This window comes from Patella vulgata, chromosome 5 (genome assembly GCF_932274485.2).
Source record: "Patella vulgata chromosome 5, xgPatVulg1.2, whole genome shotgun sequence".
Taxonomy (NCBI): domain Eukaryota; kingdom Metazoa; phylum Mollusca; class Gastropoda; family Patellidae; genus Patella; species Patella vulgata.
Window position 1 is genome coordinate 24,498,729 of NC_065883.2, and position 15,760 is coordinate 24,514,488.

At 36.4% G+C, this 15,760-nt stretch overlaps 2 protein-coding genes across 4 annotated transcripts; both read left to right on the forward strand.

Annotated features, from left to right (window-relative positions):
- The first annotated feature begins 183 nt into the window (after positions 1–183).
- On the forward strand, positions 184–4,265 carry LOC130013042 (succinate dehydrogenase assembly factor 3, mitochondrial-like). The gene is made up of 3 exons (XM_056101432.1): positions 184–300; positions 567–796; positions 1,207–4,265. The coding sequence occupies exons 2-3, from the start codon at positions 614–616 to the stop codon at positions 1,369–1,371; spliced, it is 348 nt and encodes a 115-aa protein (XP_055957407.1). The 5' UTR covers positions 184–300; positions 567–613; the 3' UTR covers positions 1,372–4,265.
- A 1,155-nt stretch (positions 4,266–5,420) lies between these two features.
- Positions 5,421–15,760, forward strand: LOC130010352 (2'-5'-oligoadenylate synthase 1-like). Of its 3 annotated transcripts, none has more exons than XM_050549352.2 (8): positions 5,421–5,536; positions 6,231–6,277; positions 9,104–9,270; positions 10,450–10,744; positions 11,081–11,253; positions 12,421–12,602; positions 13,803–13,934; positions 15,602–15,760. In XM_050549352.2, exons 3-8 carry the CDS (start codon positions 9,112–9,114, stop codon positions 15,618–15,620), a joined length of 960 nt encoding a protein of 319 aa, XP_050405309.1. In that variant the 5' UTR covers positions 5,421–5,536; positions 6,231–6,277; positions 9,104–9,111; the 3' UTR covers positions 15,621–15,760. The 3 variants fall into 3 exon arrangements, with proteins under 3 accessions (XP_050405309.1, XP_050405310.1, XP_050405319.1); XM_050549362.2 differs by having other exon boundaries at positions 5,428–5,536; positions 13,803–13,939; XM_050549353.2 differs by lacking the exon at positions 6,231–6,277 and having other exon boundaries at positions 5,425–5,536.

Here is a 15,760-nt window from a genome sequence, read left to right on the forward strand (position 1 = left end):
GACCTTACAACATTACAACGAATTACGAAAGGCAAAATCGTGCAAATTGTAAATTATAATTATGAACAACTAAATGGTATCGTCATCTAGCTTTTATAAAAGAGAAAACTAGATTGACTCAAATATTGTTTTCGTCAATTTTCACTGGAAAGGTGACTTCGTATTTGTTCCCATTAAGGCACGAAACCTCCCGTAAAACATAGAGTTGTCTCCCCTTTACTAGCTGTTGTGTAACCGAATGAACTAGAATTTAGCAAGGATTCCACTGATATATTCCAGATATAGTTGCCTACGAATATGGTAAATTAAATTTTTAAATACTGTCACGAAATTATCTACTCTATGGATACATGTAAGATAATGTCTAGGAATATAAACGAAACTTAATATGGAGAGGATAGTTTTACGTTAATCTTACATTCTATTGTAAGGGAATTAACTCTTTTTAATACACATTCGCCCCTGACTATTAATTGCCTATACCGATTCGGTACTAAAATGATATAAATAGTTGCAAAAACCACACTATTGTCAAATTAATTCGTTGTCTTTCGTTTTTTTTTCAGTAAAATTATTTACAATTATCAATCCAGAAAGTTGTAACAATATTAAGATGTCCAGTCCTGCAATATCGCATATATCGCGAGTTCGAGCCTTATATAAAGCTATATTAAAGTTACACCGTGGTTTGCCGTTACAGATGCAAGCTTTAGGTGACCAATACGTGAAGGAAGAATTTAGACAACATAAAACAGTTTCAACTAATGAAGCGTCTGTATTTATGACAGAATGGTCGGTGAGTTCTATTTCCATTTTAAAACCAGTTCTTGTGTTATACACACGCACATAAAAAGGAAATAAAAGTAGACTGTGCGTCTGTGCCCTCCTGGCAAAGAGTATGTAAAGGCACAATTTGATATAACCCACCAAAAGTGCCTGAGGACACAATGGACTAAATGAAATGGGGTTAATGCTCTACTTTTCTGTTCCAACTGGGCTAATGAAGACCGTTACACCCCCATACCATGTGCTCTTGGGGAAAAGTTTTCCCGAACAATAATTGAATTCCAACTGTCAATGGTTCTTTTACGTGCACTCCAACCTCGTTTTTCGTACCACCCGAACGACTAGGAACTTTTCCTTGCCAGACACTCTGGGGAAACCATGGACTCAAGACACAGTCATACTTTATTTTATATTTTTCAGAAATATTATGTAACACTTGCCCAACAGATTGGTAAGAAGAAGCCGGATCAAAGTAATATTGGTGCTAATTTATCGCCAGAATTGTTAGACTGCTTGGGTGATGATCAGATTGGACAGTTACATGAACTTCTTCTAGAAACACAGAAACCTATTGAAAATTCGTGAAAACGCCCGATGAATAAAAACTAAATCGATGGAAAGGGTTCTTGTAACAAAGATCACCTGAGAAATTATTTGTGAAACCCCGTAACCGACAGTTGTTTTTTGAAGATAGTTCCACAGTTGAATTAATTATTTCTTAGGAGTCAAAACATCTAGACTTAAATCAGTTAAATATTCTTAAAGTACTGACAACAAAAAATAATAGAAAATTATGTTGAAAACTTTGGGAGACTAAAACAACAGTACCACGAAAGAGATATGTTAATTTCCCAATTAAATAACGTGGCATGATGTGTTCTTCTAGGAGAGAAAAGCCAACATATTGGTTACCGTTAGTTCTATAGTGAGTTTGATTTCAAAAGTCGAATATAATGAAATAAAACAAATCTCTACAAATCTTTTTTTTGTAACAACACATTTTGGATAGCCATCACGACGTTTCCACAAAATATAACTAGTCACTATCAGGTATACAAGATTACAAATTATAGTGATTGTTATCCATAGAATTGTGTTTTGTATATTTGGTACAATGCTAAATGCCTTTCAAAGATTATATTTTGGATGGTTTTTTTTTGTTTTGATTATATATGATTTAGTTATAATGTAGTCGCAGTGTCAGGTCATTAACCAAGGCCCACACAAGTACGCGCCGAAGGCGCGCGAACGTCCGGGGGTGGGGAGGGGTCTCCCCCTAGGAAAATTTTGAAAATTGACAACCGCAAATCCATTTTCCAAGCATTTCAGACCAAAGCAGAAGAAGGCAAATTTTTGATTTCCTGATACAATTAGATAACAGAATGACCTAAGAGCACTATCATTAGATGAATTTGAGAATTTGAGTGTCAAAAAAAAGCAACCTTTTATCCTCCGTGATGAAAATAATGCAAATTATAATATACATACAATACACGTGTTTGACAGTTATGTTGACGCACATCACAGACTATAGCGAGAATCTTCGCACTCACAGAAGTATACGAATATCATCATAAGCTCCTGAATCCCACGAGCTTATGATGATATTTGTTTACTTCTGTGATGATAACTGATAATTAATTGTTCTCTAAGAAGTAACAAATTATTTCTTTAGCTTCAAGGATAGCCAAAGTAATCTTCAGGTCTTTTTTTTTCTTTCTCTTTTTTATTTTTTCTTTATAGGCTTAGGCCCACTTTTTTAATGAGCTTAGGCCCACCTGCCACGGACAGGTGGACAGGTGGGCCCAGTCGTGTATTTATGGATTTGCAAATGTGTGTAGTGTTGCTATAAACGTTTCTTATTATTTCTGTGGGTGTAAATGTAATGTATATTATGCAATAGTTATCAAAAGGTACTTTACTCTATGCACTTATCAGTGTACTGTTTTCCATATTTCTTAATGTAGTAAAAGTTAGTCCCGCAAAGGACATTGTTTTTGGGCCATTGTTATCTTGTTTAGTTTAACATATTGAATTGCATAGCTTTTTTCTATATCAAATCTAAAATAATATGCCAAAACTTGCCTTTTTCAAAAGAAATTCTAAAATAATTAACTTTTCCATTGAAAGGATCGTGAAATGAAAGCTCAATTATAATGATTATTTTTTCCTATCGCAATATATTTTCTCGGCAACTTTTGCACCCATTTATTTCATTTCATTTTTGATGGCTTTCTTTTACCAGTGAAAACTCGATTTTTGCACACAAGACTGTCCGTGAAATGGCATCATATAATAGCGTTATCATTGATAAATTTATTCATTCTCCTCATTTAATAAATATTGACAGCGCATTTATTAAGGAGTCTGAAGTACTGGGGCATAGGAAGGGCCGAGAGTGGAGGGGGTTGAATACTCGAGTCCCAACCCAAAATGTACATTTCACCCCGGCACTAGTGGAGTCGCGATGGTTCAGTGAGTAAGACATTAGCTCGCTAATCTGGATATCAGTGTTGGCTGAGAAAGTTCATCAGGATTTTCCGGCATGGTTTTCACCCCGCCCCCCTTGTCAATGGGACGGAGGGCCTCGCCCTCGCAAAGGACAACGTATAGTCATTGAGATGGGACGAACAACCAAGGTGCCGTTTATGCATTGGCGTGTACGCTCATCTTCATTAGCCCAGTTGATGCAGAACAGTAGGACGTTAAATCCCATTTCTTTTCATTAATCAGACAGCTAGTTTTATAAAGCTCCATGGTTGACGGAGTCGGAGTGCATAAAATACGACAAATTTTATATTGTATATATATACCATCAAATCTGTCTATGTCTTGCTTAAAATGTATTGTCTGGTTCGAGTAAGTAGTTATCTACATGTATCTGTTGACTGCTCGAAAGTTGACCGATGTGTCACAAATCTGTCTTAGTTGCTAGAAATCAACCCGATGCCCGATGTCATAATTGAAAATAGAAACACTATAATATAATCTCACTTCTTTTTCTGATTTGAACGTCCTGTGCTTTGTTACAAGGATATTTTGAATGATCTAATTAGATCTACACTGTATTGCATCAAATAATTATTATTTATTATTATTGCAGCATATTTATAGTGCGCCCGTTTATATCACATGTTCAGGGGCACTTTGCAAAGTGACAATATAATCATAGAAAAACACACCAAAATTATGGACATGCTAAGAGTATATATGCAGAGTCAATTGAAAGCCTGTTTAAATAAATGTGTTTCAAAAAATAATAGAGAGGTACAGCATGTTAAACTAAAAGGTAGATTATTCCTGGGGTTTGAAAACTAAAAGAGTGCTGATCATAAGAGACTAGTTGAACGGATTTGGGCTTTAAAGGTAGTTTGTCTGATGTACGTAATGTTCGACCAGGTGTATTAAGTTCTAATAGATCATATAGGTAAACAGGAGCTAAATTATTTAAAAGTAAGTAATAAAATCTTAAAAATCAATTCGATATTTAACATTTCTTTGTAATCCTCTTATTAAGTCAGTTGGTGTGGTTTCAATTCCCAGCTTGTACGTGACAAGGAGTAGAGTCGTCTGTCCAACCTTGTAGGTTTCCTCCTGGTCCTCCCATTGTGCACAAGCGAAGTGGACACCCAAAGTTTTCAAATATTTTAATGTTTAAAAATATGACGAAAATAAAATCCAATGCAGCCTCAACATTAAAGTATTGTCAGCCTCAGCCCCATTTTACACACAGAGAACATCTACTCTACATCGAGAATAGATCTCTGCTCTGTTCTCAAGCGGATCTAATTATTGTAGACAACAGACAGCTTAAGTTTAGTTAATTCCTTTAGGAACGGTTAAGGAAAGCCATAACATGTATGGCTAGATTTTCGAAAATTATATTGTCCATGCACGTATCAATATTTATGTTAAGTTTCAGCCATGTAACTGATGACGTCACAAAAAGCCCCATTTTTAGGGCGTGGTCGGACAGACTTTAGAGCGATTTGACTTGGGGAAGCCCCCAATTTTTGGTTAGATTTTTGAAAATTACATTTTCCAAGTATGGATCTTTGTTTTTGTTAAGTTTCAGCAGTGTAACTGATGACTATATTATTAGCCCTGTGAGGAGATATTGGGCGTGGTCTGACTTGGGGTTAGCTCCGGAAATTTTGGTTAGATTTGTGAAATAATTACTCCAGCTATGGATGGATACCTTTGCTTCTAGAAAGTATATTTCAAAATGTCTGACACTTCTTTGTCGTCAACCACCATAAAGTCTTCGCAATGATCTAATTCGATCAACGAATTGTATCAAATACTTCATGATCCTCTGCCATTGAGTCAAGTGATGTGGTTTCGATTCCCAGCTTGAACGTAACAAGGAGTAGGGTCGCCTGTTCAAAATTGTGGGGTTTCTACTGGTCCTCGCGGTAAATGTCCCCCCACTGCACACAAGCGAATTATTGAAATGAAAAATGTTTACCATGTGTTAGTCCCGAAATGACATAGCCCGTGTCAAGTGGACTCTGACGAAAATAAAATCCAATGCAGTTTCAAAATTATAAATAGAAATATCAGCCTCAGCTCTGTTGGACAACAAAGTGAAAGTAGTTGTGGGAATTCTATGGAATGACGTATGGGTTTTTACACCTGTTGTGAGTTACACTATATAAAGACCATTCGTTGCACAATAAGATATAGAAGAGACGTAGCATCAGTTCTTCGTTTGGTTACTCTGTATGGTAAAGTAGATTAGCTTCACCAGGTAGGGTTGATTATACTTATAATTATTTTTCTTTTTTGTTTTGTTTTTTGTTGGGGTTTTTTTTTTTGGGGGGGGGGGGTAAAGTCTTGTATAGGAAGTTAAAATTTTCGTTTGATGTTTTTTCTATGGTTTGTAGGACTAGGAGAAAGGGCTCATTGCAGAGTGGACTAAAAAAGTGCAATTTGTAGTGTAACATCTTTCATTAAAGTTGCAATAAGCTTACCCATTTCAAAATATGCATATTAATTTGGAAAGTCTGACAGTTTAAGCTTAGTATAAAAGACTTTCAAATAACTTCCATTTTTTACCCACCCATATTGTCGTTAAATGTAAACAGACGTTTTTTTTTCGGATATCGTAGGATGGATTTTAGTTGTATGTATTGATAACAATATTGCTACTTTAAGATGGTCTGTGACATTCTTACTGCCTTGTGGGAAATTATTGAGGTGTGGGGAACCACACCACATCCCACTTTCCTACTCCTAAGATTTTCATGGCTATGAAACGAAAGTGAAAGTTATCTTACATAAAATTCGAGGTAGCCTATATTTAAAGGATGACTCAAAGTAGATAAAATAGATAAATTTATCACCTTTAGTACGTCACCTATAAGAAGTGAAAATAAAACTGCAAATTATATGGACACCACTATTTCGCAATCGACACTTAAATAATTTCGTTTGATTAATAGGCAATACGGGAATCAAGGTTTAGGAGAAAGTTTATCAGCTGTACAAGGTAGGAAATTTTAGGAATATCGATTTTTTTTGCGGGGAGGTTGCATAGGTAGGCTATACCCCAGCTCCACCCCAGCTCCACCAACGGTTCAAATCTAACTGTCTCGGCAGCGAAGAAAAGTTTGGGAAAGTGCAATATTTCGAAAACCCCAAATGGTTGACAAATAATACTAGGGATATTGCAAGTTTATACAGAATTGATAAATAAATTGACACATATTTATCTCTGTATGTAAATTGATATGATTGCTGGACTATAAATTAATACACCGGCCTATTTAACAGATAGTCTGTATTATTTAACCTAAATCAACCGAACACTTAGAGAGAGAGAGAGAAATGGGGTTTAACGTCCACTCAACACAAACCAGGTCATTTCGGGACTAACATATGGTTCAATTTTATTTCCATAATTCGCTTGCGCGTAGGGGTCTTTAGCAGTGGGAGGAACCTGGAGGGCCCGGAGAAAACCCACGAAGTTGGACAGGCGACCCTACTCCTTGTCACGTACAACCGGGGATTCGAAACCACGCCAGTTGACTCAATGTAGGGTTGCAAAGGGTGGGAAACTTTCCGGGAATTTTCAGTGTGGGAATTTTCGGGAATTTTCAAATCTATTTTTAGAACTGAAAAATACTAAAATTATAATTATTTACTGGAATTTCCTTTTTCTCTTTTACTTTCATCTATATAAACTATTAAAACTAGTCATAATGTATAAAAAATCTTTTAGATGGAAAATAATCCCTGCAAGAATTAGCCATAATGGAATCTATCAGTATTGAAAAGAAAGCAATTTTGCCTTAAGCCTATTTATGCCGCTGCCTATATGCTAGATCCCGACTGTTACCGAAATGCTTTACCTCTTGGTGATATGGAAATTGATGAAGCATATGGATTCATTAGTTCCCTTGCATCACACTACAAACTTAATGAAGGCAAAGTAATGGCTAGTTTGGCTAAATATCGGTTAAAAGATGGATTGTGGAAAGGAGGAAGTATTTGGGCATCATCAAAATATATATCTGCATCAACTTGTTGGAAGGAAGGGACTGTGTGCATCAGAAGCTGTTTCGAGTATAGCTTCATTAATTCTTGCAATACCACCTTCATCAGCAGCATCAGAACGTATTTGGTACAACTCATACAAAAGTTAGAAACAGATTAACAAATAAAAGTCTTGAAAAGTTGGTCTGTATAAGATCTAATTTGAAACTCTTCGAAGCTGACAACGATTCTTCCAGCACAGAAATTTCAGATATTCATGAGGATTCATCTGAACCTGAAATCTCCCTTTTATCCACCGATGATGATGTAGATAATGATTTCGAAGATAATAATGAAATGGCAGAGTTACCTAACTTTGAGCATTAATTATAGAATGTGTAACCTGTGTATGAACAATTTAACAGAACTATCTCATTATTAGTCATTAGATTTTAGTATATATGACATATCAGATAATATGTTTTGTATCTTTTAGTTATTAAAATATTACTGTCACTTGCAACTCATTAATAGCGACACAGGTTTCAGTTTATGACACCAAATTGAAAATTCCCAAAATTCCCGGAAAATTCTCCAAATTCCCGGGAAATTTAACCTGTTTCAAAATTCCCGGGAATTTTGCAACCCTAACTCAATGACAGACTAAATGATACAGCACGCACGTGCTAACCATTCAGCCACCACCACCCCCCCAACACTTAGAACTATTACAAGCTATACATTTAACTACGCCCAGATATAACTTTTATCAGGCGGATGGCATATGATATACTAGTCTGGAGGCTCAGTAAACACTATCAAATCAAAATCTCTCCGATTGCTATACATAATGATACTAGTTGGCCGAAGAAAAACGAAACCTGCCAAACTCTTCCCCGGTAACACTTACCAATACGGCATTTATATCCCGTGAGCTGTTATGTTCAATGCATCCGTCGGTTTTATCTGTGTAAGACAGGTCGTTTACACGAATATACACTATTTGACATTTGGTCAACGACCATGTCGAAATAGGTGGAAGTCATACAATTCGATTATTTAAAGTTCAAATAACACTTGGTTATATGCAATAACATGCACTTACGATAAATCGAAATGTTCTTTGAATGTTCTTTCATTTCTGTTCTTCATGGAATACTAACGACATATTGATGGCGAATTCTATTCAGATTCTAAATTGTTGATTGTAAATGTTGCAATTTTAACCTAAAATATGGACATTGTGCTTCTGAAAGCTAAAATATGCGGCTTCAGCCGCCCTTCTATAACACAAACATAAGTTGTCATTTTACAACGTCACATAAGACAAGGTTATGTTGCATTTCTGGATACCTTGTTTTGATTAGCCTATTGGCGTAGCGTATATTTTGCAGAAGTTAGAGATCGGTCCTTAGTCTGAGGATTATTGGTTCTCAATGATTTAAGTTAATTATCTTTTTAGCTCTTGATAACATCAGAAAATCTGGTAGACTCTCTTATGTCTGAAGTGATCACGCGACTGACATAAAATGCACGCACAGTGCTCATTATGTCTAACAATAGTTACTTTCAAATTTATAACCCTTGATAATCTGAAAAATCTTGTGAAAGCAATTTCCCACATGTAATCGACTGGGCTTTTCAAAAAGACAATTTGGAAGTATACAGCCAAGACTAATATTATGGTGATCCCTTGTCCTACATTTGGAACCTGTATTTCTAATATATGAAGGCCTGTTTCGATTGTAAAATAGATATCAGAATCAGAATGATGTGAAAGACATCATGATGGAGGCAAAGTGGTTATGCCTATATGTATTTTGCTTTGCTGTTTTGTTAGATTTAAAAATGAGTTTACCCGGATATAATGGAGGAAGTTTGGAGAAGTTTATTGATGATGTTGTTAGACCCCCTAGTGGATTTTTAGCTGATTTGCACGGGGCTGTTGATATAATTGTCAGAAGACTACACCTACTGCCAGGAAACAGTGTACAAAAGATAGTACAGGTAATTTTATTATTTTGGCAGCAGCGTTAGGGAGGAGTCGGGGAATCTGCGTGAATCAAAAGTATCTAATACATGTACATAATAGTAGAGGACTGTACTCTTACCCGTATTTTCCATCATTAATATCAAGTCTTCTATAGATGCTTATAACTGTCCTGCCCATACTAAACTTAGACTGTCTGTCTACAGTTAGCTACGCCCGAGAACAGACACTAAGTTAGTTGACCGATATTTTAAGTCCTAAACACTAAGAATACTTCGAGAATTTTGGGAAGTAATGAAATTGAAAAGGTTTATTTGATCTTTGTGTGTTTGACAGATGTAAAACGGAGTAAACCGCATTACACCATAGTATTCCAATTTCTGGATATTGCGGCTATTCAGGGCAGGTATGAAGTTGATATATCTCTGTGTGGGTGATTTGCAAATGTTTTATGTAAAATCCTTAACAATCCATGTCTCTATATGACATATCTTAGGAAGCAGACTCTGAATGGTTCTGTGTATGCGAAACAGGTCTATTTAACACCCGGTTCCACCAGGTGATATCGCCAATAATACAAGTTTTTGTTTTAATTGGTTTCAATAGCATCACATTTGGACAACTAAATACAAAAAGAAAAACTTTATGATAGACTAGTAATGTTGCTTAGTGTTTCGTCCACATAATACGTGTACATTGCCATAGCCTGCTTATGACAGACTGAGAAACATTCATCGTCCGCGCCACAACCGCCTGTGTTGTGCCGATCTGTAGCATGCCAAGGGCACGTAACCTTTCATTTTGGGTAAGCCGACGCATATCAAAATTTGTTTTCTGGTCACTAAAACAATTAAACTGATGTTTCCACCCTGGAATTCAATGCCACAATGACTGTAACATTCAAAGTCAGAGTCGTGCAAATCTTGGGTTGGACCCCCATGATGATCCCAAGCATCACCTGCATTCCATGCGGTAGCTATTGGTGCGTTTGGGCGTCACATGTAACTGGAAATGTTTCTTCTGTTAGGTTCTATAGTGACTTTTTTCGTAGTCATTTGCATATTTTAGTATTATGCCCCCAAAATCAAATATCCCCTACTTTTTTTGAATAGTATACTAGTAGCAGTCAGGGACCTGAAAATAATGTACCCACACAGTTACGGGTATCATTTATTTTGCTTTATACATTTTATTAGACTGGTTCTCTTGGTAAAGGCACCGCCGTTCAACAAAGTTGCGATGCAGATCTGGTACTGTTTTTGAATGGTTACGACAGCATGGAGGAGTTCCTGACGAGAAGACAAAGAATATTGGCCGATATCGAGAAATGGTTACAACAGCCAGCGGATCAGATTACGAGAATGACAATAAAGCGCAGAACCCAGTATAATCTAACTTACAACTGTGAGGTAAGATACAGAGGAAAGACTGTAAAACTGGAGATGGATATACTTCCGGCTATTGACGTCTTCAGGAGCAAAAGTGGTGGGGGTATGTATTTTACTCAAACTTTTTACCATAACGAGAATACGCACCAAATTATTGCATTGGTCATTACATGGTACTGACTCCCAGGTGTTCATACGCATTAATACACATAATTCTTTTTAACGTGGTCAGAATAAGGAGTAAAAGTGAATAATGTCACCTAGGCCAATATTACGATTGGTTCCTGTAACTCTTTAAAAATATTATTTTTAAACGACCAAGTTTATGAAGAAAAGAAGTTTATGACCGATAACGCCAGATCAAACCTTTCTGTTAGTTTCTGTAAAAAGCAAAAAGCGATTTTTAGCTTCTGTAACGCCTTTAAAATATGTATTTTAGAACGACCAATTCGACAAGTTTATGAAGAAATGAAGTCTAAGCCCGAGAATGTCAGATCGAACTATTCTGTCAGTTTCTGTGAAAAGCAAAAAGCGATTTTTAGATCTGAAAACTCTAAAGTCAAGGATCTTATCCGTCTCCTGAAATACTGGAAAATGAAAAACAGCAGATCCGTTAAGTATTTTTCTATATGTTTATGTTATCACTTTGGTTACCAATGCGTAGGTCAGACCGGAATGGGTTTTACTTGGGCAGTCCGTCTAATCCAGTGTTTTTCAACCTTTTTTTGCCAACGGCACACCCTGAAACACATGAAAAAATAGTGACACACATGGCTAAATATATATGAAAAATATTTGAATTTTACAAAATAAAAACATGGTAAGTCAGGAGACTTAATGTGCCGTTCAAAATTACGCAGCACACTCAGGAAGATCTCGCTGCACACAGGTGTGCCGCGAAACACTGGTTGAGAATCACTGATCTAATCCAACGGAAATGTCCCATTTGAAGATATACTGCCAATGTATCGCAAACCTTGTAGAAACAGCAAAATTTGTAGGGACTAGAAACGTTTTTGCTCAGATACAATTTTCAACCCCTCAATTTCGGCCTGAAATACAATAGATACAACACTATGTTAGGGCTGGGTTGACGTAGTACGTCATAGGAAAATATCGATACAATTGTTAAGTTAAATATGTGCTAATAGACGCAATAATAAGAAAATTTTCCAACATTAAGAATTTTCTGATAAATTTTCTGCTAGCCTGGAGGTCGGTTGCTCGATCCCTGCATTGGCCGAGAAAGTTCATTCAGATTTTCCGGCGTGGTTTCCCCTTGTCAGTGATGCAGGGTGGAGGGCCTGACAAGGACAGCTGTATAGTCGTTCGGATGGGACGAAAAACCGAGGTCCCGTGTACACATTGGCGTGCACGTATAAGATCCCTTGGCAGTTGGAATTCGATATAAGAGTAGGCCGTAGCGCCGCTGCCTGGGCAAAATTTCCCTCATAGCACACTGTATGGCGTATGCCCGTTTTCATTAGCCCAGGTTAGGAGCAGAACAGTAGGACGTTAAACCCGATAATGGAGGACATGTAGATTGTGCCTTTTGGTATTTTGTAATATTTCATAAAATTAATATATACAGTGTATTGGCAAATCAGTAGTAAGTTTATTATATACCCCCACCCCTGTTTATATTGTCAAACACATGACAATATAAACAGGGGTGGGGTGGGGGTATATAATAAACTTACTACTGATTTGCCAATAAGGATTAATAAATGGATACCGTACGTAATAACATGTTTTGTTTTCTCCATTTTGATATGCCAGGAATGGAAGCTGTCCTCCTATTGTTGTGAGGTAATCGGTGTTTATGTATATTGTGAAAAACTGAACAAAAAGACGAATTTTAAGATGATTGATGGATTTCGACTGGCACTTGAGATGTTGAGTAAATTCGATAATAAACGACTGACTTTTTCAAACTATTACGACCCTAATGAAACCGAATGGTAAGATTTAAAACAACGTGCTTTCGTCGCCATCTTTATTAAGAAGCTGAGGCTACTGTAAGACGTCTTTTAATTTTGTTAACGTTGCAGTTTGTGAATGTTTCTGCATGAATACCACATGCATGAACGTTGCAGTTTGTGAATGTTTCTGCATGAATACCACATGCAGTTTATAAGTTTCTATGATTCCGTGACCCAACAATCTATTATTATTCAAAGTGCAAAATGAACCATTTACGCATTTTCCATTGAATAACTGTACAATCAATATTTATTTAATTAACTTTGCACTTTTAACGCATAAAATCTCAAGAATTATACCTCTTTAGTTCTGACTACTGTATTGCTGTTGTAATATATTTGATTATGTGTTATCGAACACCCTTGGTTTAGATACAATGCTTTCTTTATGTTGTAGTCCGGTGTCTCAAGGGTGAGAATCGCCACCCGAGCTGTGAATTTATAAGAACAAGTTTTTCTAGACCAGTTTTTTGCCTAGATTCCGAATCTGGGTGGTGATCAGGCGTTTTTTTTTGGGGGGGGGGGGCGTTTCCGAGATATGGGAGGGGTGCGGGGGTCTAATTTATACAATGGGGGGAAATGTGATAATGTTGACATAAATGATGATCATGTTATATACTATAAAACATAAATTTCTAGGACTGTCCAGAGCTCATGAAAAGAAACAATTATAATTTAATATTTTGAATGACGAAATTGGCACTGAACGAAAAAGCTAAGGAGAAACCACTGTTGGGGTCAATTTTGAACCAAGTGGTTCTGTCCCCCAAAATACAAGCCCCTCCCCCGCTCGCCAACCCCACACGCCAGACCCACACAATGGGAATCTTATACACATATTTAGCAGCGGCATTAAAAATTAATGTTCTACCAAGCTCTAAAAAATCATCATTACCAACATAAACTCATTTCCCGTCAATTTACCCCCCCCCCCCACCTCAACCCACATACCAATACTACAAATCCCCCTCCCCACCTTCCCACAAATCAAAACATTTGTCAAAGGGCATCATATACCCTTATTTAGAGATGGGCAGTCCTAGAAATTTATGTTTTATAGAATATAACATGATCATCATTTATGTCAACATTATCACATTTTTCACCAATTGTAAACATTGGATCCCCACACCCCTCCATATCTTCAGCCACCGGACTATTGTTTGTGATCTATTTCAGGGTGAACTTGTTTCCAATGACCGCAACCTATATTATGGACCCAGCAAACCCCTTCTCAAATACTGGACCCAGGGAGAATGAGATTCGAAAAATAAAACGGTGTGCGGCTGAAACTTTGGCTTCACTACCACAGTAAGGTATTATACACATGTTTTATACCTGTATACACGTGTGATATATTTGATATTCATGACATACGAACGTTACGCCGTCTACTTACATTTAGCTCCGCACCGCTACACTCTACGATATTAGTCGAAACACCAAATGTACTTGGAGAATTGGAGAAGTATTTATTCTGCTTCCGATAAATAAATAATATTCCGGGTTTGTTTACAGTCATGTCGTCCCTTTTTATTATTATTTTACAGCAAAATTGATTTTGTAGAAGAAAACGGTTTTTTATTTGGGATTACAACCTAACACAGTTAAAAAGGGCATACAGAAAGAAAAATAAAATATGCGGCAAACAGCGTATTTTTTTAACAGTGCAGGACGAAACGCCACTTTCTAGACAAAATTCCCTCAGTTGTATGGTACACGTAACAATAGAATAAATATATCATGTTAGTCTCAAACTGATCGAAGTATTATAGACTAGACTTTATGTTTAATTCTTTATAAATAAGGCGACAGGGTTGGGTTAGAGAAGTTAGTTTCAAACTGATCGAAGTATTGCCTAGACTTTCTGTTTAATTCTTTATAAATAAAACGGTAGGGTTCGGCTGGGGAAGGGGATGGGTGGACTCTTAATCGAGATATCAGGTTCAAATTCTGCCGTGGACCGAGAGGAACTTGTGGTTCTTTTAAATTATACTTGAAACTCACTTATTTAATTGTGAATACCAAACGTGACAGTGCAGCTCAGCGCCATCGAGTAGAACAGTTCTAGACGAGAGGCGCTATATAAATTCATTGTTATTATTAAAGGAGCTAATTCTCTAACTCTAATACTCTTAATTAAAATCATGAATTAAATTTCAATATTGGTCAATTTCAATCCATATTGATGTTATCTTGCAGTGAAAATATAGGACCCTAATATCCAATATTTAAGACACAATTAACATTTTATAATCAGTACACTTTTCGTTTATTCTATGGGTTCGGTGTCATTTTGTAATAAACCAAAAAAACAAAGACAAAAGATATCCTACAAGAAAATGTGGAAGTTATTGGTAAAGGCTGATTCACAAATGACAAAATAATAATACTAAAGAAAGAAGCGTGTAGAATTGACTGCGAAGGAGTAAACGACTGCCGTTCAATTTGAACTGTTCACGTATTTCACCGAACATAATTGATTAGAAATATAAATTACTTTACATACATTCGTATTATATTATAACCGTTGTGGGTGCATGTTATGAAAATCAAATAGCAGTTATCATGGGGTCCATATGAACCCCAGTTATAATTCAAAGTTTTTACGTACAGATTTGAATTGAAGGGTAGCGGTTTGGTTTCTATTTGCATTCATATTTGACATCCCAAAAACATTTTAGTGACATATGGAAAAGAATTAATAATTCTTAAAAAAATGCTGTTTGTGTACTATTTGATAAAGAGGTTAAATGGCAATTCACGCTTGATACAAAGAACACTGAATATTTGGAATTCATCATTTAATCTTTGTTATTTGTAAAAATGTATAGGAGACAAAGTCACTAAGTTTCAGAAAGCAGCGCCCAGTAGTTAGTACAAAACTCTATAATATATGTGCATAGGGTCCGCAGAGACCCCACGTGCACCGACAAGGGTCAACATGTGCTTTTAGAACTATTTTTGTCTATTTCAAGGTTCCAATACACCTTTTAACCAGTGCGCAAGTAAACTGTCCAGCAGATGAATTTGAAAACACGAGAAACAGCAGGAAGTGGACTTACCACACTAAAAAAATTTCTACGATTGAAAATCGTACCAGATGTACATTATCTATTAAAATGTTTTCCTTCCGA

What these genes read in the sequence shown, in the direction of transcription:
- LOC130013042 (XM_056101432.1), top strand. Translation starts at nt 614, where the DNA reads ATGTCCAGTCCTGCAATATCGCATATATCGCGAGTTCGAGCCTTATAT. An exon ending in TATTTATGACAGAATGGTCG is followed by an intron (nt 797 to 1,206) that starts GTGAGTTCTATT and finishes TATATTTTTCAG; the next exon opens with AAATATTATGTAACACTTGC.
- LOC130010352 (XM_050549352.2), top strand. Translation starts at nt 9,112, where the DNA reads ATGAGTTTACCCGGATATAATGGAGGAAGTTTGGAGAAGTTTATTGAT. An exon ending in CAGGAGCAAAAGTGGTGGGG is followed by an intron (nt 10,745 to 11,080) that starts GTATGTATTTTA and finishes TATGTATTTTAG; the next exon opens with AACGACCAATTCGACAAGTT. An exon ending in AAATGAAAAACAGCAGATCC is followed by an intron (nt 11,254 to 12,420) that starts GTTAAGTATTTT and finishes TTGATATGCCAG; the next exon opens with GAATGGAAGCTGTCCTCCTA.